Below are 27,067 nucleotides of genomic sequence, written 5' to 3' on the forward strand. Positions count from 1 at the left end.
CACCGTTCCTAGGCCGTCATTGAAAATAAATATTTGTTCTTAACTGACTTGCCTAGTTAAATAAAGGTAAAAAAATTAATTAAAAAAACTGTATTGTGAATGTTTTAAATTGACACAATAACTGCTTAGTAAAAGTTTCAGCTAGAGATGCCGTGCAGGAGCTTGCAGGGATTTGTAGTCTTGCATGATGTCTACTTTGATGCTAATTAGCATTTTCGAATATGAGAGTAAAATATATTAATAAAAGTCACCTTGTCCGAGAGAGTTTTACATGGTTATCAAAATGTCAAGCCAGGGTAAGCCTACACAAAACACAGCCCTTATTTTAAGTTATTCTAAAAATGATTGGAACCATTTCCCTGTTTGACCGCCAGGTTTTATGGGTATTATGACACCTCTATTTGGATACTAGACCGGGAACAGAGGAGGCTAGTGGGAGGATATATGGGAGGACGGGCTCATTGTAATGGCCAGAATGGAACGAATTTAACAGAGTCCAATATATATTTTCCATATGTTTGATACCGTTACAAAAATTCCATTCCAGCTATTACAATGAGCCCTTCCTCCTATAGCTCCTCCCACCAGCCTCCTCTGACAGAGTACCCTATGGCCTATTCATGTGACATTGATGCAGATGACGCAGATGTATTTCCTAGATAACACACAAACAAGAGAGACTCCTGTCAACCTGCAGTTCAATGCCATGCTGTCAGTTACAGTCACTCACTCACCAGAATGTTTGGAAACTTTGTTGCGTCACAGCATGCAAAATAATGCCACATCAGGGATAACGCAGGGAGACAGAGCTAGAGTCTATCCTATCCTACTGCAGTCCACCGACTGTACAGGTGTCATTTCTACGGACTAAATTAACCCCTAGGGTCCATAAAGTGTTACATAGATTTATCAAGGGGAGGCTGTTCAATGCACAAGGTAGGCTACTGCTAACAACTTTTATTATCAGTATTTTAGCATCCTTATTGCAACACCTAAATAGACTTTGTAATTTCATTGTCAGACCATTACCTGTTTAAAAAAATGTGTTGTAGCTATAGCTTATTCTTGTGTCTCTTGTTAGTGAATGAATTTACACTTTGTTTCATTCCTATTTTATCCTTAACTACATATTCAAATACCTTAATTTGCTTGTGTGTTTTGTGCTTTATATGATAAAAAAAAAAAAAAATTAACATTGGAACATATAATCTCTACTCAGGAGACTCATCTTTCACTCACAAAGAGGATTAGGCCTACTAACATTGGAGTGAAGTTATCAGGATAACTACATCCCCTGGAATATCACCCTTTCACCTGGGAATGATGGACAACACAACACCCCCAGCTCTGGAGGAAATGAAGGATGTTGAGAAAGAAAAGGAGACGGTAGAAGGAGAGTTGGAGAATGGAGAACATGACGATGACAATGATGATGGATTTCTTGGACCCCTGAATGATATGGACCAACATCCACCCAGTGTGTTTGGTACGGTGAAACCACAAACCAAACTTCTCTCTAGCCCGGACTCACCCTCTAACAGTCTGGAACTACAAGGCCATAAAAGAGGACCAGAAGAGAGACCAAGGCATCTGGAAGATACAGAACCAGCCTCTGACATGCATGTGACTCAGGGCCTTTTGGTTGATATTCAAAGATGTGACAGTGGAGTGTGGGAGAGGGGAGAAGAGAGGGGAAAAGTACATGTAGAAGAGAAGGAGTGGTCAGAGAGTGAGAGAGTAAAGGATTCAAGGATTAACAGAAGGAGTGCGAAGGAGAGATGGAGACTGAGGAAGAGGGAGAGGTTGGGAGGGAGCATGCCAGCAGTAAAGACAGAGGGATGGGAAAAGATGGAGAAAAGAGAGAGATGGAGTGAGTCAAGGAGGATGAGAAAAATGGAAGAGGAAGAGGGGATGCAAGATGGAGGTGTGCTGAATGAGAGGAGCGAGGAGAGGAAGAGCGCAGAGGAGATAGGTGATAAAGAGACAGAGAGGATAGGGGATAGAGAGATAGACAGAGACGGCACAGGGGATAGCGAGATGGAAGTAGGAAGTGCAGGGGACAGAAAGATGGAAGGAGAGAGTGTCAGGGATAGAGAGAAGGAGGGTGCCAGCAGCCTGAGCTCTGAAGGGAGCTGGTCTCCTTCCCCCCATCCCATCTTCTCCAGGATGCACATGCACTCCTCCGTCTCATCCTCCTCTTCCTCCTTCAACTGCTCCTCAGCGGAAAGCGATGATGTCTTCAGCGAAGGAGAGGACGCAGCCAGCAAAAGGAGCACCATGAGGAGGGTGAGATTGAGAACTGAACGTGAAAAGAGAGAGAGTGTAGAGCTACTAGATACACCATACTTTAGGAGATCATATTTCAAATAGACAACAACAATAAGTCACTGGTTTTATATCCCCTGTAGGCTGTTTCTGTTGATGCCTTTATTCTCCATGACAGAGTGTCTGTAATTTCCATCCCCTTCTCAACTCCTCTCTGTCTAACTGCTGTCTGCGATTTGCATGAGTTTGAAAGCGAGCCTTGAGCCTTGACACGGGCAAATTTGAATAGGATTTGCATGGGTCCTACTGATGGAGATAGGGGAGACCGGAGAGGAGGGTGATGGGTGTTCCACCAGTGCTTTCCCACTCCCCTTAGTGTGGGCCTACAGTATTTTGACTCAAGTTATTCCACATTTCCCATTATGATGCTAAAGAGAGAGATAATTGAAATAGAAAGTAGGCTATTTTAAGTGCATATGACAATGGACATTTTCTTTACTCCAGTGTCGCTCCTGGAGGACCTTCCTAACCGTGATGCAGTGGTCAGTGCGTCGGCAGAGCTCATGGGTCCAGCTAGCAGGACATCAAGGCATGTGTCCATTTAACAACACAAACACATCAATATAGCACTTTATATGTACTGTATAACTCACTGTATCACATCTCACCATTTACTCACACATCAGCTCTCCAAATCATTCACTCATTCTGTTACAATGTGAGCATTGAGGAAACTGCAGATACATTGGTGTAGTTAAAGTTAAAGTTAAATATTGACTACACCCACACTCCCCTTGCCCCTGCCTATATGTTGCTAGGTAACTTCCAGCTGAGTGAGGGGGGTGAGGTGCTGAAGCGTTTCAGTGAGGTGGAGGCTGTGTGTCTTCAGGCCCTCATGGCCGACCCCCTGCGTCCATTTGTACCGCAGTATCATGGCTCGGTCACCAAGGGGGGCGAGAGTTACATCCGCCTGAAGGACTTACTGAGTGGCCTGAAGAACCCTGTCATCATGGACTGCAAGATGGGCGTGAGGTACGTGTGTGTGTGTCAGAGGAGGCTGGTGAGGGGAGGATGGCTCATTATAATGGATGGAAAGGAATGAATGGAATGGAATGGAATCAAAGATGGAAAACCAGGAGTTTGATGCATTTGATTCCAGACATTTCATTTAATCTGTTACAGCCACTACTATGAGCCCGTTCTCCCTATTAAAAGTGCCACCAGCCACCACTGGTGTGTGTGTGTGTGTGTGTGTGTGTGTGTGTGTGTGTGTGTGTGTGTGTGTGTGTGTGTGTGTGTATGTGCGTGCGTGTGTCTGTAATTAAGCTACTGTTGCTCTTAGGACATACCAGGAGGAGGAGTTAACCAAAGCACACACTAAACCCACCCTGCGGACTGATATGTACCAGAAGATGGTAAAAGTTGATCCGACGGCTCCCACAGTGGAGGAACATGAGCAGCGAGGTGTGACAAAGTGGCGCTACCTGCAGTGGAGGGATAACACCAGCTCAACTGCCACATTAGGCTTCAGGATCGAGTGCATCATGGTAAGAGACACAGCTCTGACACCCAAACCTCTGCTGTCCGCTGATTGGCTAAATTATAACAGAAGGAAATAAACATCACAATCAAGATCAAGATAAAAAATATTATTTTGTGCCAAAGTCTTCATTTATTGACTTTATCATTGATGTTTCAAAAGTCCTGACTGTTCTCGACCTCTCTGTCTCTCAGGGTAGGGTCTACTAACTTCCCTGGATTATGTATACTGGGGTTATGTATACTGTTGGTGGTCTACAATAGTGCCAGGGTTTTAGAGCCCAATTCAATTACATCCGCTTTAGCCAACATCCGTATATTTGTATAGTCAGAGGTGAAACTGCTTTAGAGCTGTCAAATTCACAAGCAACTCCCGGATTACACCTTAAGCATTGCCATTGGCTGCATGGAGTCGCATTAAGAGAAATCCCATGCAGCTTTGTTTAAGTTAAAACACTAGAATGTAAGAAATCCTCACTATTTAGTTAAATTATTTTCAATTTGAGCGTCATTATTTCTATATAGCCTACACCAGGAATCATCAACTATTTTCAGCTGCGGGCCCGGAACATAGACTGCAAATTGACCACAAGAAGTCCAAACAGATATGTTTGACCAAAACATAATAATTTCAAGCCTTGCTTATATTTCTATACGATCACATGTCTCTTTATTAAGTGTGGGAATACTTGGTAATACATGTCTTATATTAAAATCACTTTAAGCTGATTTCCTGGTGTTTTTACACTCTATTATGTACAGCAAACTTGTTTTTTCTCTCATTAAACTTGGTGGACCAAATAAAACCACCCTGGCGTACACTTTCTCATTCTTAACTTCTAACGCGAGTGGGCGGGTTAGGCTTTGTGATAATGATCACAAGAGCAGCTGCTCACCGATTTAATATCTCCAACAGCTCCAATGCAGTTCCACCGCCGATACCGCCAAAACATCAGCAATGCGGGTGTCGACTATCGCTTGTTAATACTTTATCTGATTGAATCTAGGCCTAAGTCTGTGTTTGTCCCTGTGTGTCCATGTTAGATGGAGAATGGCAGCGTACAGCGGGACTTTAAGAAGATGCTAACCCCAGCTCAGGTCACCGAGGCCCTCCTCTCCTTCACCAAGAGTCAGCTACACATCCTGGTCAGTCATTTGCCATCAACATCACCTATGTTATGTACAAATAAGGTTTCACATACCTCTAATAATATAGCTAAAATATTCATCCTTTTCCCCCTGCACTCTCCCTTCCGGTTTCTCACCCGTAGAAGGCCTACCATTCCAGACTTCAGGCTCTGGATGAAGCACTGAAGGAATCCCCATTTTTCAAAGCCCACGAGGTCAGCTCATATTTACCACTTAAACATGTCAACTCTCCCTCTACTTAATAATAAAATATTTAGTCTCAGAACTGGTCATACAGTAATGTTTTGGGTTCACCTGACAGGTGATTGGCAGCTCGCTCCTCTTTGTCCACGACCGGACCAGTCAGGCAAGCATCTGGATGATAGACTTTGGGAAGACCACCCCATCGCCCAGCAGTGTGCAGCTGAGGCACGACGTCCCTTGGGCAGAGGGGAATCGGGAGGACGGGTACCTGATCGGGCTGGCCGCCCTCACCTCTTTCGTGGGTCAGGCCATCAGCCAGGCAGCCTGCAGAAAGGAAGAGAACCATGGAGAGGAGATGGGCAGTGTCACACACACCCTGCAGGAACAGGAACACACACAGACTAAAAGTCAGGGTGGTCAGGGCGAGGCAGCACAGAATGAAGGTACTTCTGATGGAACAAGAGAGACCACATCAGGACAATACTCACAGGAATGTGTTCTCTAATTTACATGGATTATGTTTGTGGATGATTTGCGGCATTGCAATAGACAGTATTAATGGACAGAAGTCTCAACTGTTTAGACAGAATACAGGGTGAGTTGAGTTGAATAAGGTGTTTATGGACAATATTTTTTCATTTTTTACAATAAAAACGACCTATTGTACAAATGCCTCATCTATAGACATCATATTGACAGTTATCAATGTGTTCTAACTCAAATGTCTGGTTCGTCTCATTTGAATGTGCCATTGAGGAATTTTAATTTGAATAGCCACAGTCGATACTTCAGGCTTTGTGGTGGTGGTTATCTCCTGAACCATCACTGCAGGACAGGTGAGGGAGGCTAGCACCCAACATCAACAGAGGCAGCCAACAAAAACAGGGTCTTTCATTTAATTACACGTTTGCAGCATTACATCTGTTTCGCATGCCAGGAATTGTCTTTACTGCTCAGTGGATGTCCCTGAGTTATCTTACCTTGAAGGTAGCGCGCATGCTCAAACCACTCACAAGGGGGCATTGTTTAAAGTTATTAGGAGGGTCCGTCTGCGGACAGGGCACTATCAATTTAGTCCCTATCGCAAATTTGATATTGTAGTCGCCATTTATTTTCATCGTCACAACTTATATTGCTAAAACTAAACACTTTGACTAATATTTAGTTTTGATCAAGCATTGTTTAGATGTGGTCAATTAGATTTGCACTGCAAAATGAGGCATCACCAGAGAAACGTTGACGTTTCTCCAATTTGTTAGCTAGCGAACTTTTAAACTGCACAAGTGAAGTAAACCAGCAACCCATGTCTATAAAATAAATTGCATTTGTTCAGATAATTTGGTGACAGTACTCGGTAACTACGAGACTCAAGATGACCTTTCGAAAATGGTACCCCAACCTGGCTGTGGTCGCACGTGTCCGATTTGACCAAGGTATGGCTAATTAGCTAGCTAACGTTAGCTTTCACTAGCAAGTATTTTTAAGGCAACTTCTTTGTTTAATAGTTTAGTCAACCAATGTAATGGGTATTTAAATAAATGTTTATTACGTTTGCCTGAACTGTTAAGTTGAAAACAGCTCCCTTCAAATGGATTCCACTCGTACCAGGTCATGGGATTCCGCTGTTGTCAAATTACTAGTGACGTCTTATTTGACGTTTCGTAGCAGGTTAGGATAATTTACGCTGCAGATAAGAGAAGGGCTATGATTATAGTTCGGTCAAATGCTTTTTTGTTGTTGTTGTACATTTGACGTTAATTTGACAAAATCGGGATCCCTTCTAGCCATGACACTCGTACCACTGCGGTGGGCTCTGCGCTGGCAATTGCGCGCGTCCCGGAAGCTAGTGACCATGGTATATGTAGTTCTAAACCGCAGTGTTTACGTCTCTGTTAAAGTGCAGAACAGTAGCTAGATTTCCATAGAGTAATGCACTGGGAGACCATTTATAACCACATTACCTTCACGTTTTGGAACAGAGTTCTATATTTTTAAATATCTATTTTTCACTCGTTTTGATTTATGTTCGTCAGAAGTAGCCTATAGTCGCAGCGCTTGTGATGTACTGTCTGTCACCCGGGGTTGTGTTTTGTATCTGACACTGACAGTGGAGTATGGCGGACGGTGGCCGGTTCTACAGTGGTAAGTTACCCTGGAACAAAGCTTAAAATCTGCTTCTAAACAGTTGTTTTCCTCCTCTGCCTAGATCAGGAGGGAGTTGTCGTCCAGAGAGATGTCACGCGCAAAGGCAAGCTACTAGGAGGTAAAACGCCGAAGTGTAAACAAATAAGTGAGGCGCATATGGGGACAGGACAGTCGTTTACGTTTTCTGTGACCGAAGTGTGACACAGGAATTTTAGGCCACATCCCGATTCAGGAACAATCCCAAGCACACCTGGCTACCAATACAGTGTTGGCAATTATTTTTTAATGAGAATCGCGATTGGCTCCCTGAGTTGTCAGTAGATTATGTTTTGCCCCCTGCCTTGCTGCAGCAAGACATTTCTTCACCCCCCCCCCCCCCCTTTGAGCTTCTCTGCCTGTGTGTGCACCATTGCTGTGACTGCTGTTGCACAGACAACTTGAACCAATCTCGTTTGGTGCTAAATTAAGTCAGAAAATTCGCTAAATGCTATGAAAACCATAGAAATCATTAGTGTCAAAATTCACCAAAGGCAGTCTGAATAGTTGCTGAATTTGTTGCTAGCCTTTACAAATAAAAGTATCTGTAGGGGTCTGAAAACTTGCTAAATATAGGGACAAATTTTGCAACACTGGTGACCGTTGGTCAGTTGACCAGACTGAGGCATGCTCAATATTTTAAATGCAGATTCAGAAGTATTTGTGCCATTTATCACAAAATATTTGGAGCTACTTTAGTCACCTTTTTAAATATGCAGTTATGTGATGAATCATCTACAACTGTGTCTACAACATGATAATGTATATGCATAAATAGATATTCATACCAGAAGATTGCCCGTACGAGGTTGTTTATGATGATCCATCCTCTCTCTCCCTCCCCCAGAGCATGACAACAGAGTCGCGGGCCCTCAGTTCCGGGGGGGGCGTATGAGTCGGGGCCCCTTTAGGGGACCAATCTACTACGACGGTCCGGCCAGGCAGCAGAGGCCTCGAGGGGGCCAAATGGGTGGGTTCAGGGGCCCTGGACCGGGACCTCGGGTCCGGTTCGAAGATAACTATGTAGATGTAACTATGAACAGCGGGAGCCCACAGGATGGCAGCTCTCACCGCAGATTGTGAGTGAGATTGCATACTACAACTGTTACATGGCAGCGATAAGATTTTCTGTTACTGTCTATAAATAAACATATGTTTTGTGAGATGATTCTTTGTCAGGTAACACTGTGCACTCTGACCCCCTTAGCAACCCGTACAGGTGGCCGAATCGGAGAGGCGATGGACAATTTGACCGAGACAGAAGAGGAGCTGGGGGCTACAGAGGAGAAGGTGGAGGAGGAAGAGAAGGAGGCGGAGGAGGAAAAGACAAGAGCAGTTGGTACAAGATGATTGTGAGTATCTTTAACGAAGAGCATGACAAGTATCTATTTCATTATGGTAAACTATTTTATAGTCAACTAATTGCTCTCTCTGGCAGATTCCCTATGGGAGGAAATATGACAAGAAATGGCTGCTGACGGCTTTACAGAACCTGTGCTCTGTACCCTTCACACCTGTTCAGGTAAGTTGCTGGCAGACAGCCCAGCCATTATCATAGGACTTGACTGATGGGTTAAATGTTGTTTTTCTGATCACTGGGATAGAGGAGTCTAATGCTTTGAAACCAATACAAGTACATGTATGTCTGTCTATTAAACCGGGGCGGCAGGTTGCCTAGTGGTTAGAGCATTGGACTTGTAACCGAAAGGTTGCAAGATCGAATCCCCGAGCTGACAAGGTAAAAATATGTTGTTCTGCCCCTGAACAAGGCAGTTAACCCACTGTTCCTAGGCCTAGATTTTTTCTTAACTGACTTGCCCAGTTAAATAAAGGTAAAAAAAATATATATATATAGAAGTAAATGTTCAGGATATTTACAAGTGCATTTAAGTATTAGTATTGTTTCTCTCTCTCTTGCCCCCCCCCCCCCCCCCCCCCCCCCCCCACACACACACATCCATCCCTTTCAGTACCAGATTGAAGGCCATAAAGCCCAGTTCTACCTCGAGGATGCCTGCACAGCCAACGCACTGTGCAGAGTCTCTCGCCAAATCACAGACACTGAGGGCTACAAGGTACAGCAGCCTTCTCACTAACCGTTGGCTATACTCCTGGCTATAAGTGTAGTGTATCCCTTCTATTCCTCAAACCATGATCTCCCAATTTAATGTTATTTGATAAGAGCTGCAGATTGAATGTTAATATACACTGAACAAAAATATAAACGTAACATGTAAGTGTTGGGACCAAGTGTTGGTCCCATGTTTCATGAGCTGAAATAAAATATCCCAGAAATGTTCCATACCCACACAAAAAGCTTATTTCCCTCAAATGTTGTGCACAAATTTGTTTACATCCCTGTTAGTGAGCATTTCTCCTTTGCCAGGATAATCCGTCCACCTGACAGGTATGGCATATCTAGAAGCTGATTAAACAGCATGATCTTTACACAGGTGCACCTTGTGCTGGAGACAATAAAAGGCCACTCTAAAATGTGCAGTTTTGTCACACGACACAATGCTACATACTGTATGTCTCAAGTTTTGAGGGAGCATGCAATTGGTATGCTAACTGCAGGAATGTCCACCAGAGCTGTTGCCAGATAATTGGATGTTAATTTCTCTACCATAAGTCGCCTCCAATGTAATTTTAGAGAATTAGGGAGTACGTCCAACCGGCCTCAACTGCAGACCACGTGTAACCACGCCAGCCCAGGACCTCCACATCCGGCTTCTTCACCTGCGGGATCGTCTGAGGGGGGGGTGCTGAGGAGTATTTTTGTCTGTAATAAAGCCCTTTTGTGGAGAAACTCATTCTGATTGACTGGGCCCTGGCTCCCCAGTGGGTGGGCCTGGCTCCCAAGTGGGTAGGCCTATGCCCTCCCAGACCCCCCCATGGCTGTGCCCCTGCCCAGTCATGTGAAACCCATAGATTTGGGCCTAATTCATTTATTAATTTCTATTGATTGATATGAACTGACACTCATTAAAATTGTTGCATGTTGCGTAAAGATTTTTGTACAGTAGATTTTCTTTGACGTTACTACTTATAATAATGTTTATGCTTCCTCTACACCCCCCCCCCCCCCTCCTCCTCTCTAGGTGATAGTGCTGATGAACCCCTGTCCTCCTCCCGCTATCCTCAACACCCAACTGAAGCCTGAAGACATAGAGCACTTAAAGGTGAGAGATGGAGGGAGGGGGCAGCGATGGAGAAAGTTGGAAAATAATAAGGATGGATATTTACAGATGAATATGAGTAACTTCTGTAATATCTCTCTCAGCAATGCATGGCCAAGCGTTTTGATGGGTCCCAGCGAGCACTGGACCTGAACAACATCCGTACTGACCCAGGTAGCACCCCATACTACCTGGAGATTCAAACTAACCACTGTTTCTATCTTCCTCTGTCCTGGTCTAAAATGTATGTACCTCTGTTACAGACTTGGTGTCTCAGAACATCAGGGCGATCTTGAGCAGAAAGACCTTTATGGATGCTGTGGTCAAGATCATTGAGGAAAACATCCCTGAGGTAATAGTATAATAATACCAATCTATACCCATACAGTTTCAGTGTGTGGTGCTAAAATGTGTAGCTCTCTTGTCCTCTTCTTTTATCTCAGCTGGTGTGTCTGAACTTGAGCAATAACAAGCTGTATAAACTGGAAGATGTGGCAGATCTGATAAGCAAGGCCCCACACCTGAAGATCCTCAACCTCTCCCACAATGAGGTGAGAGAAGAGACTGACCCTTAACCCTAATCTCTAACCTTGTCTATTCATTTTGGGGGCGAATCCTAACTTTCACATCACATGTTTACTACGTCATGCATTAATATCAATGGGAGATTACAAATTAGGATTTGCTCCTAAATCTGCTCACTCACTTAACCTTTTCCCACTCAATCCTCTTTTTTCTTTCTCCATCTTCCTCCCAGTTGAAGTCAGAGAAGGAGCTGGATAGGTTGAAGGGCTTGAAGCTGGTTGAGCTGTGGTTGGACCGTAACCCACTGTGTGACCAGTTCAAGGACCAGCTCACCTACATCAGGTCAGTCTCTGAGCCTGGGTGATAGGCTGTGTGGGGGTTAGGCTGTGTGTGTTATTTAGTAGGTAGATGGGAGCACTGACATAGTCCGGTAGATGCCGCAGTCCAGTGGATGTCGTGACCCTGTTGACTCCATTACGTTGAGTGGGTGTGTGAGGTGGGATGTGACTTCTCTGTTCTTGTTCCCTCTCCATTGTGAACATGGCCACCAGTGCTATCAGGGAGAGGTTTCCCCGGCTACTCAAACTGGTAAGATGTTCTCTTTTCTTCTCTGATCCTCTCCATCTTTGACTGCATTTGATTTGCTTGTTTATTTCCTGTTGTTGTTCTGTAGGATGGTCATGACCTCCCCCCGCCGATAGTGTTTGAAGTGGTATCACCCACCACTACCCCCCCCTGCAAGGTCTGGTCCGTTTTCGTTCACAAAATAACAAAAAGGTGCACTTGATTCATTTTATTCGCTTGGTTGATTCTGACATGCTCTTTTCTTTGACCAATCCAGGGTAGCTACTTCGGTTCAGAAGAAATCAAGGTCCTCATCATGCATTTCCTGCAACAGTAAGTGTATTCACATATCTTTTGTCAAGATTCAAGTATATTCCTTCAGAAAGGATATATTTGTCACCTCTAAGACAGGTAACACAGTGGGTGCTTGTCAAAATGCATAATTCCGAGCAAAGCAGTCCAAATCAAAGTATGCGAAACGAAGCATGGAGGGCACATCTCGAAGGTGTACTCCATACGTGCATATTTTGAAGCATGCATCGACGCAAGCTTTAACGGAAATTATGCAAAGAAATGACCTGATCATCTCAAAAAAGTGCGCAAAATTTATTGAAATCAATGGCAACCATTATTTGAGCAGAAGCGAGAGAAAATGTTGCCTATTCACAAATCACATGTTGCCTGACTACAATATTTGATCTTGATACGTTAATAAATACATGGTGTTTCATTTCGGCATGTTTACCTGCCTACGTACCATAGATCGCAAGCCCATAATAAGTCAATAGGGCTAACTGGCTAGCTACTACTGTTAGCTAGCCACGAAGAATTGACATCTATCTTGCATAATATTTGTTTGAGGTCATTTTGCTTGTTAAACTATCTAGTTAGATACATTATTACAATTCACATATAGCTAGCTGATAGTTAAGAAGTAAAATGGTTGCTTTGTGTATGTGTTGTTTCGTCTTTATTGCCATTGTCATGGCTGGAAGACGGTTCAGTGAATGGGTAAGTCCATAGTAAGTCAATATGGCTAGCCAACTAGCCACACAGAATTGGTAGCTACCCAAGAAAAATGTACCACTACCACGTATAACATTAGTTTCAAATAATTTTTGCCTGTTTAACACATTTTTTTATCTAATTGCTTTAAATATTGACTGGCTGTCATCAGGCTGCCCACTCAAGAGAAAGCTTCAAACTGTAACTTGTGCGTGCAACCTGGTTCAGGTTATCAATCAACCTACCAGGCTAGTTAAAAACAGTATAGGAATGAAATCATCAACATGTATTGATCATATCTTTACGTATGCTGCAGAAATTTGTTTGAAAGCAGTATCCAAATACCTCGGATATAGTGATCACAATATAGAAGCCATATCTAGGAAAACCACAGTTCCAAAGGCTGGGCCTAATATTGTGTATAAGAGGTCATACAATAAGTTTTGTAGTGATTCCTATGTTGATGTGAAGAATTTGTTGGTCCATGGTGTGTAACGACGAGCAACCAGACGCTGCACTTGACATATTTATGAAATTGCTTATCCCAGTTACTGATAAGCACGCACCCATTAAGAAAATGACTGTAAAAACTGTTAAATCCCCGTGGATTGACGAGGAATTAAAGAAATGTATGGTTGAGAGGAAGGAGGCAAAAGAGGTGGCAAATAGGTCTGTACAACCAATTTGGCAAACGTACTGCAAATTGAAAAATCATGTGGCTAAACTGAATTAAAAAAAGAAGAATCTACACCATGAAACAAAGATGAAAATAGTAAAAAGCTTTGGAGCACCTTAAATGAAATCTTGAGCAAAAAGGCAAACTCTGCTCCATCATTCAGATGGCTCATTCGTCACAAAACCCACTGATATTGCAAACTACTTTGATGTTTTTTTCAATGGCAAGATTAGCAAATTTAGGCATGACATGTATATCTGACCAAATTATGAAAGACAAGCATTGTAATTTTGAATTCCGTAAAGTGAGTGTGGAAGAAGTGAACAATCTATTGTTGTCTATCAACAATGACAAGTAACCGGGGTCTGACAACTTGGATGGAAAATTACTGAGGATAATAGAGGACAATATTGCCACTGCTATTTACCATATCTTCAATTTAAGACTACTAGAAGTGTGTGTCCTCAGGCCTGGAGGGAAACAAAAGTCATTCCCCTACCTAAAATAGTAAAGCCCCTTTAATGGCTCAAATAGCCTACCAATCAGCCTGTTACCAACCCTTAGTAAACTTTTGGAAAAAATTGTGTTTGACCAGATACAATGCTATTTTTCAGCACACTTATAGGGAAGGACATTCAGCAAGAACAGCACTTACACAAATGACTGATTGGCTGAGAGAAAATGCTCAAAATAAATTTGGGGGCTGTTTTGTTCAAATTCAGTGCGGCTTTTGACATTATCGATCATAGTCTGTTGCTGGAAAACGTATACATTATGGCTTTACACCCCCTGCTATATTGTGGATAAAGAGTTCTGTCTAATAGAACACAGAGGGTGTTCTTTAATGGAAGCCTCTCCAACAAAATCCAGGTGGATTGAGGAATTCCCCAGGACAGCTGTCTAGGCCCCTTTTACTTTTTTCAATCTTGACTAACGACATGCCACTGGCTTTGAGTAAAGCCAGCGTGTCTATGTATGCGGATGACTCAACACTACATGTCAGCAACTGAAATGACAGCAACACTTAACAAAGAGCTGCAGTTAGTTTCAGAATGGGTGGCAAGGAATAAGTTAGTCCTAAATATTTCAAAAAATAAAAGCATAAACCCCTGAACCCCTGAAATAAATATTGTAATGAATAATGTGGAAATTGAATAATGTGGATAATGTGGAGACTAAACTGCTTGGAGTAACCCTGGGTTGTAAACTGTCATGGTTAAAACATATTGATTCAACAGTAGCTAGGATGGGGAGAAGTCTCTCTCTATAATAAGCGCTGCTCTGCATTCTTAACAGCACTATCAATAAGGCAGGTCCTACAGGCCCTAGTTTTGTCGCACCTGGACTACTGTTCAGTCGTATGGTCAGGTGCCACAAAGAGGGACTCAGGAAAATTGCAATTGGCTCAGAACAGGGCAGCTCGGCTGGCCCTTGGATATACAAAGAGAGCTAACATTAATAATATGCATGTCAATCTCTCCTGGCTCAAAGTAGATTGATTTCATCACTACTTGTATTTGTGAGAGGTATTGACATGTTGAATGCACCGAGCTGTCTGTTTGAACTACTGGAACACAGCTCGGAAACTCATGCATACCCCACAAGACATGCCACCAGAGATCTCTTCACAGTCCCCAAGTCCAGAACAGACTATGGGAGGCGCAAAGTACTACATAGAGCCACGACTACATGGAACTCTATTCCACATCAAGTAACTCATGCAAGCAGTAAAATTTGATATAAAAACAGAAATAAACCTTATGGAACAGTGGGGACTGTGAAGCAACACAAACATAGACACATGCATACAAACACACGATAACATACGCACTATACACACATGTACACATGGATGTTGTCTTATAGATATGTGGTGGTAGAGTAGAGGCCTAACAGGCTGACTACACCGCGAGCGTTGCAAAATACATTTAGAAATCTATATTATTCAATCATTGCACCCACACTGCTCGCATGCGCCAACGAGCATCTGCGTTGCCAAGGGCTAAAATAGAAGTCAGTTCTATTTGTGATGTCCTGCCTCTCCCATCTCCTCATTGGTTTATAGAAGCAGGTACCCACGTGCCATCTCCTCATTGGTTATACTCACATGGGTGACTGAAAGACGAACGAGGTCAGTGGCGGTAATGCACCTAATTTATGAAAGTTGCCATTCACAATATAAAGTCGAGAAGAAAAGGCCTAGAAGGAGGAGAGATGACTAGAAACGATTCGTTTGACCGTTTTATGTGTGTATTAATTGTCGCAGTAGAGGACCTTGTGCATTTCAGGTGAAATAACAACTCAATGTTTATATCCCAGGACAAATTAGCTAGCAACAGCAAGCTAGCTAAATAGGACAAATTAGCTAGCAAGTGCAAGCTAGCTAGCTAAATTGCCATACATGTTTAATGCTTTTCGACCTGTCCCCAAATTAATTAATTGGTTCAGAGTAGAGGTCTAACAGGCTGACTACACCTCTACTCTACCACCACATATCTATAAGACAACATCCATGTGTATAGTGCGTATGTTATCGTGTGTTTGTATGCATGTGTCACAAATAGAACTGACTTCTATTTTAATTCTGTTTTGATATTTTAACTTGCGTGTCGTGATCGCGTTTGGTGTGGGGGGACAAAATACATTTATGCACGATGGCACACACGTACGCAGCCGGTTTGAGTTCCGTGTAAGGCCACACACTTAATATGTTGTGAAATCTGTTATGAATATATTGTAATATTTAAATGTATAACTACATACATAAATTCAAATAAATACAAACTAGCTGGCTAGCTAGATTGTTAAGATTCATATCTAGCTGATCATTCTGAAGTAAAACGTTTGCTTTGTGTATATCTTGTTTCGTCTCTTGTTGCCATTATCCTGTTCAGTGAATGGGGAGGTGACGCGGGAGGTAATACAGTAGGGGGAGTGCGAGTTCTTCTCAAATGTAATGTTTTATGCATTCACCACACTCGTCCTCATAAGAACGTACTCAAGAGAACGTGGTTGGAGAATGCACTCGAATGCATGAGTGTGTGGAGCACGGTAGTATGCATATTGAGAAACACCCAGTGTGTATGACCTCTGCAGCTATTATAGTGTTATGACCTCTATGGCAGATATTAGTGTTATAACTTTTCTATTACAGGTACTACAGTGTTATAACTTTTCTATTACAGGTACTACAGTGTATATGACTCTGGGAACAGACAGCCTCTTCTAGATGCCTACCATGATGGTGCCTCCTTCTCACTCAGCTTGCCCTCCAGTCAAAACCCAAACAGGTCTCACACACACATTTCTCCATCTGAATGTCTGGCTCGTGGGAGTTCGGAATTACATATTTATTTGTATATTTTTCATCATAGGTGTAGTTTGAGAGAGTACCATAAAGACAGCCGTAACATAAAGCGACTCAAAGATCCATGTGAGTCTTCCAAATATTTAAGACAATTAACAAGTATGTCATCAACAGATTTGTCTGTTGTATTTCTGTAATAATATGTGGCATCTTCCCTCTGGAATCTGCTCCCCACAGCAACACGGTTCCGCCTACTGAAGCACACACGGCTAAACGTGGTGGCGTTGCTCAACGAGCTGCCTAAAACTCAGCATGACTCTGCCTCCTTCAATGTAGACGTCAACACTTACACGGTTAGGCAATATCTGATTGATAGTTAGTGTAGCATTCTCAATACTATCATCAGTTCTTCTGTTCATGGTGGTTTTATTTATCAAAACCTTGAATTTTCTCTTTTTTTAGACCACGTTACTGTCCTTTACGGTCAGCGGCATGTTCAAAGAAGTTGATGGTAAATCTCAAGACGCGGTTAGGGCCTTCTCTCGGGTCTTCATCGCAGTTCCTGCAGGAATTTCTGGGTAATTCTGAGGTTCCTCGTTCACCTGATCTTGGTTTTAAAAATCTCTTATAAGACTGTCTGTGCTGAAGAATGCTAAAATGATATCTTATATGATATACGAAAACAATGGTCAACGAATATTAATAAATGGTCCTATATTAAAGAAATCGGGTGGGGGGGGGGGTTAATTGAAAGACAGTTTCAAACTATTTGTCTTCCATTTCTCCTTCTCCAGTCTATGCATAGTGAATGATGAGCTATTTGTGCGCATCGCTACAACGGAGGAGATCCAGCATGCGTTCGCTGCTACCGCCCCCACTCCCTCCAGCAGTCCAGTGCCCACCCTCACCGCCCCCCAGCAGGAGATGCTCTCCGCCTTCTCCCTCAAGTCTGGCATGAACCTTGAGTGGTCGCAGAAGTAAGTTTGTGGGCATGTTCAAGCGGATCAATTTTGCTAAGTCATTGGTCACCGCCTTTCAAAGTGTGTTGCATTATGGGGATAAAAATTGTCCGACTTGTGTCTACATGTCGACTACATGACCTTTATAAAAAACGTGATCAAAGGTCATGCAGTTTTTTTATAAAGTCGCCTTCAAGTCGCTGCAGTTGCTTCTGACCGATTGCACCATGCAGCCATCGCCTGGCGACTGGGAGGTACTATTTGTCAACCAATCATTAGGGTGTTTTTGTTTGACCCATGCGAACAATACCCGAGATGTGACGGAAACAGGAACCAACTTTTCCACAATTCAAACGTTATTATGTACAGATTGTGATATTTTGAGGCGCTCTCCTGATGAAACTACGGAGGAGAGTAAATTAAATCTAGATCACCTTTACTCAACACACAGACTCATACAAAGCGCTCCCTCCCCCTCCATTTGGCAAATCTGACAAATGATCCTCCTGATTCCTTCTTACAAGCAAAAACAGGAAGTATCAGTGACACGCTCAATTCTGAAATGGTCCAATGAAGCGGATGCTAAGCTACAGGACTGTTTTGCTAGCATAGACTAGAATATGTTCCGTGATTCATCCGATGTCATTGAGGAGTTTACCACATCAGTCACTGGCTTCATTAATAAGTGCATCGACGACATCGTCCCTAGTGCCTTCAGAAAGTATTCGCACCACTTGACTTTTTCAACATTTTGTTGTGTTGTGAATTTAAAATGGATTAAATATAGTTTTTTTTTGTCACTGGCCTACACACAATACCCCATAATGTTAAAGTATAGTTATGTTTTTGGACATTTTTAAAAATGAATTCTAAATGAAAAGCTGAACTGCCTTGAGTCAATAAGTATTCAACCCCTTTTATGGCAAGCCTAAATATACTATACAAAAATATAAATGCAACATCAAATCCAACTTTATTTGTCATATGTGCCGAATACAGCAAGTGTAGACCTTATCGTGAAATGCTTACTTTACAAGCCTTTAACCAACAGTGCAGTAACATGCAACATTTTCAAAGATTTTACTGAGTTACAGTTCATATAAGGAAATCAGTCAATTGAAATATAATTCATTAGGCCCTAAACTAGGGATTTCACATGACTGGGAATACAGATATGCATCTGTTGGTCAGAGTTACCTTAAAAACAGTAGGTTCATGGATCAGAAAACCAGTCAGTATCTGGGGTGACCACCATTTTTCTCATGCAGCGCGACACATCTCCTTCTCATAGAGTTGATCAGGCTGTTGATTGTGGCCTGTGGAATGTTGTCCCACTCTTCTTCAATGGCTGTGCAAAGTTGCTGGATATTGGTGGGAACTGGAACACACTGTCTTACACGTCAATCCAGAGTATCTCAAACATGCTCAATGGGTGACATGTCTGGTGAGTATGCAGGCCATGAATGAACTGGGCCATTTTCAGCTTCCAGGAATTGTGTACAGATCCTTGCGACGTGGGACCATGCATTATCATGCTGAAACATGAAGGGTAGGCGGCGGATGAATGACACAATGAGGATCTCGTTACGGAATCTCTGTGCATGCAAATTGCCATTGATAAAATGCAATTGTGTTCGTAGCTAATGCCTGCCCATACCTATACCACTCTGTTCACAAGGTTTATCAGAAAACCGCTCATCCACATTATCCATACACGTGGTCTGCGGTTGTGAGGCCGGTTGGACATATTGCCAAATTCTCTCTCTCAGAAAAATGTGTTTTAGGCGGCTTATGGTAGAGAAATTAACATTTATTTATCTGGCAACAGCTCTGGTGGACATTCCTGCAGTCAGCATGCCAATTGCATGCTCCCGGAAACATGAGACTTTGTGTTGTGTGATGACAACTGCACATTTTAGTGGCCTTTTATTGTCTCCAGCACAAGGTTCACCTGTGTAATGATCATGCTGCTTGATTTGCCACACCTGTCAGGTGGATGGATTATCTTGGCAAAGTAGAAATATTCACTAACAGGGTTGTACATTTTTATTTAGAAATTCACTTCAATTTTCAACTTTTCAATTTCAAACACAGATTCAACCACAAAGACCAGAGCGGTTTTCCAATGTCTCGCAAAGAAGGGCACCTATTGGTAGATGGGTAAAAATACAAAATTGGATGGCGTATCAATACACCCAGTCACTACAAAGATACAGGCGTCTTCATAACTCAGTTGCCAGAGAAGACGGAAACTCCTCAGGGATTTCACCATGAGGCCACTGGGGATTTTAAAACAGAGTTTAATGGTTGTGATATGATAACTGAGGATGGATCAACAACATTGTAGTTACTCCACAATACTAACCTAAATGACAGAGTGAAAATAAAGAAGCCTGCACCGAATAAAAAATATTCCAAAACATGCATCCTGTTTGCAACAAAGCACTTAAGTAATACTGCAAAAATATGTGGCAAAGAAATGAACTTTTTGTCCTGAACACAAAGCGTTATGTTTGGGGCAAATCCAACAGAATGCATCACTGAGTATCACTCTCTTTATATTTTCAAGTATGATGGTGGCTGCATCGTGTTATAGGTATGCCATCTGCAAGGACTAGGGAGTTTTTTAGGATAAAAATAAATGGAATACAGCTATAAGCAAAAGCAAAATCCTAGAGGAAAACCTGGTTCAGCCTGTTTTCCAACAGACTGGGAGACATTCACCTTTTAGCAGGACAATAACCTAAAACACAGGGCCAAATATACACTGGAGTTGCTTTCTAAGACAACACTGAATCTTCTTGAGTTGTCTAGTTAGTTTTGACTTAAATTGTCTTAAAATAGGGCAAGCCTTTTTAAAATGGCTGTCTAGCAATAATCAACTTGACAGAGCTTGAATATTTTTTAAGAATAATGGGCAAATATTGTACAATCCAGTTGTGCAAAGCTCTTAGAGACTTACCCAAAAAGACTCGCAGCTGTAATCGCTGCCAAAGGTTCTTCTACAAGTATTGATTTGGGTGTGAATACTTATGTAAATTAGATTTTTGAATTTAATACATTTGCAAACATTTCTAAAAACAATTTCACTGTCATTATGGGGTCTTGTGTGTAGATGGGTGAGAATATATATATTTTTTAATCCATTTTGAATTCAGGCTGTAACACAACAAAATGTGGAATAAGTCAAGGGGTATGAATACTTTGAAGGCACTGTTCATGTTTCAAGCAGTCCACCATAGTCTCTGTGCCCAAGAACGCCACGGTAACCTGTCAAATGACTATCACCCCGTAGCACTCAAATATCTAGCCATGAAATACTTTGAAAGGCTGGTTATGGCTCACATCAACACCATCATCCCAGACCCCCTGGAACCTCTCCAATTTGCATACCGTCCTAACAGATCCACAGATAACACAATCTCTACTACATTCCACACTGCCCTCTCCCACCTGGACAAAAGGAACACCTTCGTGAGAATGCTGTTCATTGACTACAGCTCAGTGTTCAACACCATAGTGCCCTCAATGCTCATCACTAAGCTAAGGTTCCTGGTTCTAAACACTTCCTCTGCAACTGGATCCTGGACTTCCTGACAGGCCGCCACAAGGTGGTGAGGCAGCAACACATAGGCAGCAACACATCCGCCACGCTGACCCACAACACGGGGGCCCCTCAGGGGTGCGTGCTTTGTCCCCTCCTGTACTCTATTCACCCACGCACGACTCCAACAACATCATTAAGGCCTGATCAGCGACGATGATGAGACAGCTTATAGGGAAGAGGTCAGTGACCTGGCAGTGTGGTGGCAGGACAACAACGGCAGTAAAACAAAGGAGCTGATCGCAGACTACAGGATGCGGAGGGTCGAGCACGTGACGGGGCTGTAGTGGAGTGGTTTGAGTGCTTCAAGTTCCTCTGTGTCCACATCACTAAAGATCTATCATGGTCCAAATTAGTGATGCATTGATATGACATTTGTGACCGATATCCAATATTCTACTTGCCCCAAAAAAGGATACCGATAACCAATATTAAACATTTTAGCGGCACTTTAAGTATTCTAGTATAGCTAAATAGTTAACACACACACGGACGCAGCGGTCTAAGGTACTGCATCGCCGTACTACAGTCCCTGGTTCGAATCCAGGCTGTATCACATCCGGCCATGATTCAACGTCTCATAGGGCGGTGCACAACTGGCCCAGCATAGTCCGGGTTTGGAAGGGGGTAGGCCGTCATTGTAAAAAGTAATTTGTTCTTAACTGACTTGCCTTGTTAAATAAAGGTTACACACACACACCACACTGACCAAAAAGTTATTTTGTTGGCATTTACGTATGTCCCCATTACCAGTAAAACATAATCAAACTTATTTCTTTCACTTACTTGCTGTGCTGTTTCGTTTTAATTTGTTCAGTTTCATTCTTAACCAGGATTTCTATAGAACGCCGTTTGGGTCTTTGCATGTCAAAAAATATACTATTTAACACTATTTGACGTGTCAAATAAGCTTGTTGACCAATCAGGACATGAATATGACTGCACGTCACATAATAATTTAACGTGTTCATACATTTTTTACGTAGTTATTACACTCACTCATATTTCATATGTCACAACGATTCATCGATGCATATGCTATGATGCTGGTAAAGTTGTCTTGCGCTCCTACAGTACTGGTCATAAAAAAAGCTAGCTAGCTCATGGATGCAAGCAATGTTCTTCACCAAAAACATAGCAAAACGACATCTGTTTCAGTAGCTATATAGTTAGCTAATTAACTATATAGCCAGGTGTCATCATCTAAAATAACCCTGATTTTATAAGACAGTTCTTGTTTGATTAATCGTGGTCGGACTCATCTATGTGAAACTAGCCACAATAAGGATTAGCCTCAATAGTGGACTTTGCGGTTAGCCTTTAAAATAAAAGTATGGCATAATTCTACTATTTGTATTCTTTTGCGTCACTGTCAATGACATACGCAAAATCCACTATTGTGCCTAATCCTTACACATAACCCGGTCCGGTCGAACCTCACTTGCCAGCTGCTTATAACGTTCGCTTTGGGCAACAGGGTTAAGTAGCTGGGTAGCTATTTATATTTATGAGCTGAAGTTCAATTTCAATAGTCTAACAACAATTGGCAGCCTAGCTAATACTTACTCACAAGGATTCTGTAATCATTGCAAAGAATAATGAAAATGACCTCAGTTTTTACTGGTCATTGTTTTCAGGCTGGTTGTATTGGTGCTAGCTAGGTACCAAGCTAAAGCTAGCTACCCCAGAGTTACGGGGGGACAAATGATGCTTTATTACCAACGCGGTATTGTAAACGCATCGTTCGTGGCTGGTGTTTGCTTGCTTGCTGACTTTTTTGTACAGATTTGACAGTGCTACTGTTTATTTTTTGACACGCAAAGACCCAAACGGCATTCCATAGTATGCATGTCGTGAAGCTATTACTGTGTAACTCCAGTAGGGCAACATCGGAAAAATAGTGCACTTGGTAGTGTTAACCGGTGCTCAACCAGTCGGCGAAAGCCAACATCACCAGGACAGAGAATGGTTGATTGTCAAGGACAATGAATTCCATCATCTTGGCTTGGCTTGTCTCGCTGACATGTTGTTACTCTTTCAAATGACTGCTTGACTTGTTGACTGCTCGATCCACACAGCAGACATTGTGGGCTAGTTTAGGAATGCTGTGTTGCACGTATAGCGCAACATTTTATGTGGCGTCATCACGTCATGTACCTTTGTTATATCAGTATGCACGTCAGCTTTGACATCAGTTTTGCACATTGTGCGTTAAACTAGACATCGGCTGATACTGATGTTGGCATTTGTAGCTAATATCAGCCGATATGTTCACCGATGTATTGTGCATCCCTAGTCCAAACACACCAACAGTCATCTTAGAGGGCACAACAATGCCTCTTCTCCCTCAGGAGGCTGAAAAGATTTGGCCTGGGCCCTCGGATCCTCAAAGGTATACAGCTGCAACATTGAGAGCATCTTGACTGGCTCAATCACCACTTGGTGATTCACCACAGCTATCTTGCACTTGCTAGTTAATTTGTCCTATTTAGCTAGCTTGCTGTTGCTAGCTAATTTGTCCTGGGATATAAACATTGAGTTGTTATTTCACCTGAAATGCACAAGGTCCTCTATTCCGACAATTAATACACACATAAAACGGTCAACCCGAATCGTTTCTAGTCATCTCTCCTAGGCTTTTTCTTCTCTTGACTTTATATTGCGATTGGCAACTTTCATAAATTAGGTGCATTACCGTCACTGACCTTGTTTGTCTTTCAGTCACCCACGTGGGTATAACCAATGAGGAGATGGCAAGTGGGTACCTGCTTCTATAAACCAATGAGGAAATGGGAGAGGCAGGACTTGCAGTGCGATCTGCGTCAGAAATAGAACTGACTTCTATTTTAGCCCTTGGCAACGCAGATGCTCGTTGGTGCACGCAAGCAGTGTGGGTGCAATAATTGAATAACATAGATTTCTAAATTGATTTGCGGTGTAGTCAGCCTCTTAGCATCTACAGAGTTACAGTGGGTAGTGCGTACGGCCCAGTACATCACTGAGGCCGAGCTCCCTGCTGCTCCAGGACCTCTATACCAGGCGGTGTCAGGAAAGCCCCCAAAACATCTGACTCCAGCCACAGACTGTTCTCTCTGCTACCACACAGCAAGCGGTGAACAACCCTAAGCACCTTTTACCCCCAAGCCATGAAACTTCAAAACAAGACCGCTAATTAGCTAATCAAATGTCTACTCGGACTACCTGCATTTACCCTCTCTTGAACTGACTCTATGCACACACACTGGACTCTGCTCACACGCTCTTATATACATAGACTGACACTCCAACATACACACTACATACGCCCACACCCATGCAAACTGACGCCACACACACACATACGCTTCTGTTACTGTCTTGTCTGTCCTGTTGCCTAGTCACTTGACCCCTACCTCAATTAACTTGTACTTCTGCCATTGTATTTTCTACTCCATATTCATGGGTTGCATGCTGTCACTATTGTTTTGAATGTTTGTTTTGAACTGATGCCTGACTGAGCATCATCAATGAGCGCTGATGAAGATTATCAAAAGTGCATTTCAGTGGCTTGGAAATACAATGACATTCGAAAGGAGGCAAACAATTGGTAGGAAAACCTTTTGTCATGATTTTGATTTCACCAGATTGACTTTAGATGCACTATAACCAAAGATTTTTATAACTAATCCAAGATAAACCACAGTCTGTTTCCAATGAGAACAAATGAGCCATAGTGGGCAGAACAAGCAAGGAGGGGGCAGGGCCAGGCACGAGCTAGTGAGATCCTATTGGCGCATTCTAGCATCATCTGCATATTTTCATTAGGGAACGCCTACTCTGAAGTGTGCTTGTGCAGTAACACAATTCGCCTTTGCACTCCTAAACAATGCGATTGAAAAAAAAAAATGTTTTGCAAAGGGTCAAGTCTACAAACTTTAGTCCACTCTGTTCATAACAGATTCAACTTTGGGGAACAGAAAACTGTATTGAGATCAAATGTTTCATACATGAGAAAATATGCCGAATGTCAGCCAAAATCTACCTCGTTCCATCTTCTCCCACAGCCCGCCAGTGGGCTTCCTCTACCATATTTGGTAGTGAGTGGAAACGCCAAGTGGATGCTTCACATTTATACATCCAGTGAAATATGTCTCATTGTTCTATCTGTGGTATAACGTTAGCTAAGATTGAGGGGAGGCCACTGGATTTTAGCTAGCTAGCGTTAGCACTGCTAGCTATTTTTGACAAATTTTGCTAGCTAATGACAACATTGCCATCTGTCTAAAGTAAATTTGATGACATTATAATCCTGGCAAAGTTGTTTCCTACCAAATATTTCACAACTTTAGCAATGTTATTGTATTTCCAGGCACTATAGTGTAATTTGGACAACAGTAGTTAGCCTCCGTCCAGAATGACTGGGCTTATCACCACTTTAGGGCACCACTATGGCGCCGCCGATAGAGGGCGGCTTGAGAACATTCATAACAATGGCATGATGCGACGGAGGTGCAACCCATGAATACACGGAGTGTACGATTCATTAGGAACACCCTCCTAGTATTGAGTTGCACCCCCTTTTACCCTCAACAGCCTCAATTCATTGCGGCATGGACTCTACAAGGTGTCAAGCATTCTACGGGTGCTGGCCCATGTTGACTCCAATGCTTCCCACAGTTGTATCAAGTTGGCTGGATGTTCTTTGGGTGGTGGACCATTTATTGATACATACGGGAAAATGTTGAGTGAAAAACCCAGCAGCGTTGTAGTTCTTGACACACGCCTGGCACTTACTACCATACCTCAAAGGCACTTCAGTATTTTGTCTTGCCCCTTCACCCTCTGAATGGCACACATACACAATCCATGTCTCAATTGTATCACGGCTTGAAAATTGAAAGGTTGGAGACATGTTTATTTTGACATTACAAAGATAAACTTTTGTAAAAAATGGCAACATGTTGCATGGAGCCTTGCTGTAGGTAAACCACAACAGTGTCCGACATTCGGCTGTCATAAATGCACCTCCCCCATCGTCACTCGTCGACTTTCCTCTACAGTCGGCTGCGTTAGCGTTATTACTGCTCGAACACACCTTGTGTGTACTTGTTTGACAGAGGGTCAATGTTAAAGGTCAAATTCTAAAGGTCGATGTTTGGTGCAGAAACATTCACTGTGACCTTCTCTCCTTCTCTCTGTGTCAGGTGTCTTCAGGACAATGAGTGGGATTTCAACAAAGCTGCACAGATCTTCACACAATTAAAAGTAAAGTATCATGAATCAACTGTCTAATAAAAGTTTGATTAAATACATGCATATTCTGAGTTTCACTTTGTCCAACTAAATGTTGTTTTTCTCCCCAACGTCTCCCTCAGATTGAAGGCAAGATTCCAGATGTCGCTTTTATAAAGTGAAGTTGGAAGAATACATGCTGTTGATACTGAATATGAGATTTTCTGTTATGAATAACTAGAATAGAATTGTATATATTTTATGGGTTTTGGTTTTATCCTTTTACTGAAGTAGAAAGATAATGTCCACAACGTTGACTTTCTGCTCCATTGTTTTAGTAACAGTGTCAAGGTTGTTTGACTTGATGACTGATGTTATGATAAAATCTTGGTTATTTTAACCTTAGTTTAAAGTCATGTTTTCATTGTAATACAGTGAAATAAAAAGCAATTGGTTTTGAATTTGTGTTCAACCTGTTTTCAAGATTGTTTGTTATAAAATTGGCTATCAAATTCACACATACTCTGAAAATAAATTGTATGATTATCACTGGATGACAGATACCGGTCGCGTTCAGCCGCTCAAACGTTGCATGCATCAACCAATTGCTGTGTAGTCAGCTAATACGTAAAATAACTATTCAGATGTAAGATCTGGCATGTATCAGCAACGCCTGGGTAGAGGTATACAATAGGAACGCGCACACCGTTTTGTTTTGAC

General features: G+C 42.4%; 2 protein-coding genes across 8 annotated transcripts; both read left to right on the forward strand.

Annotated features, from left to right (window-relative positions):
* Nucleotides 1-624: 624 nt before the first annotated feature.
* On the forward strand, nt 625-5,806 carry LOC109864352 (inositol-trisphosphate 3-kinase B). Of its 2 annotated transcripts, XM_020452084.2 has the most exons (7): nt 633-936; nt 1,220-2,286; nt 2,770-3,297; nt 3,608-3,812; nt 4,849-4,950; nt 5,076-5,147; nt 5,255-5,806. In XM_020452084.2, exons 3-7 carry the CDS (start codon nt 3,074-3,076, stop codon nt 5,639-5,641), a joined length of 990 nt encoding a protein of 329 aa, XP_020307673.1. In that variant the 5' UTR covers nt 633-936; nt 1,220-2,286; nt 2,770-3,073; the 3' UTR covers nt 5,642-5,806. The 2 variants fall into 2 exon arrangements, with proteins under 2 accessions (XP_020307672.1, XP_020307673.1); XM_020452083.2 differs by lacking the exons at nt 3,608-3,812; nt 4,849-4,950; nt 5,076-5,147; nt 5,255-5,806 and having other exon boundaries at nt 625-936; nt 2,770-3,067.
* Nucleotides 5,807-6,156: 350 nt separating this feature from the next.
* On the forward strand, nt 6,157-26,819 carry LOC109864984 (nuclear RNA export factor 1). Of its 6 annotated transcripts, none has more exons than XM_031797410.1 (21): nt 6,157-6,569; nt 7,343-7,399; nt 8,165-8,396; nt 8,525-8,669; nt 8,756-8,839; nt 9,288-9,392; nt 10,419-10,499; nt 10,601-10,670; nt 10,760-10,848; nt 10,940-11,047; nt 11,254-11,363; nt 11,573-11,609; nt 11,695-11,763; nt 11,863-11,918; nt 16,452-16,556; nt 16,641-16,699; nt 16,811-16,926; nt 17,036-17,151; nt 17,368-17,550; nt 26,320-26,380; nt 26,491-26,819. In XM_031797410.1, exons 1-21 carry the CDS (start codon nt 6,509-6,511, stop codon nt 26,527-26,529), a joined length of 1,983 nt encoding a protein of 660 aa, XP_031653270.1. In that variant the 5' UTR covers nt 6,157-6,508; the 3' UTR covers nt 26,530-26,819. The 6 variants fall into 6 exon arrangements, with proteins under 6 accessions (XP_031653270.1, XP_031653268.1, XP_031653272.1 ...); XM_031797412.1 differs by lacking the exon at nt 6,157-6,569 and adding an exon at nt 6,994-7,278; XM_031797408.1 differs by having other exon boundaries at nt 16,452-16,699.
* The last annotated feature ends 248 nt before the right edge of the window (nt 26,820-27,067 follow it).

Source organism: Oncorhynchus kisutch, linkage group LG19, assembly GCF_002021735.2.
Source record: "Oncorhynchus kisutch isolate 150728-3 linkage group LG19, Okis_V2, whole genome shotgun sequence".
Lineage (NCBI taxonomy): Eukaryota > Metazoa > Chordata > Actinopteri > Salmoniformes > Salmonidae > Oncorhynchus > Oncorhynchus kisutch.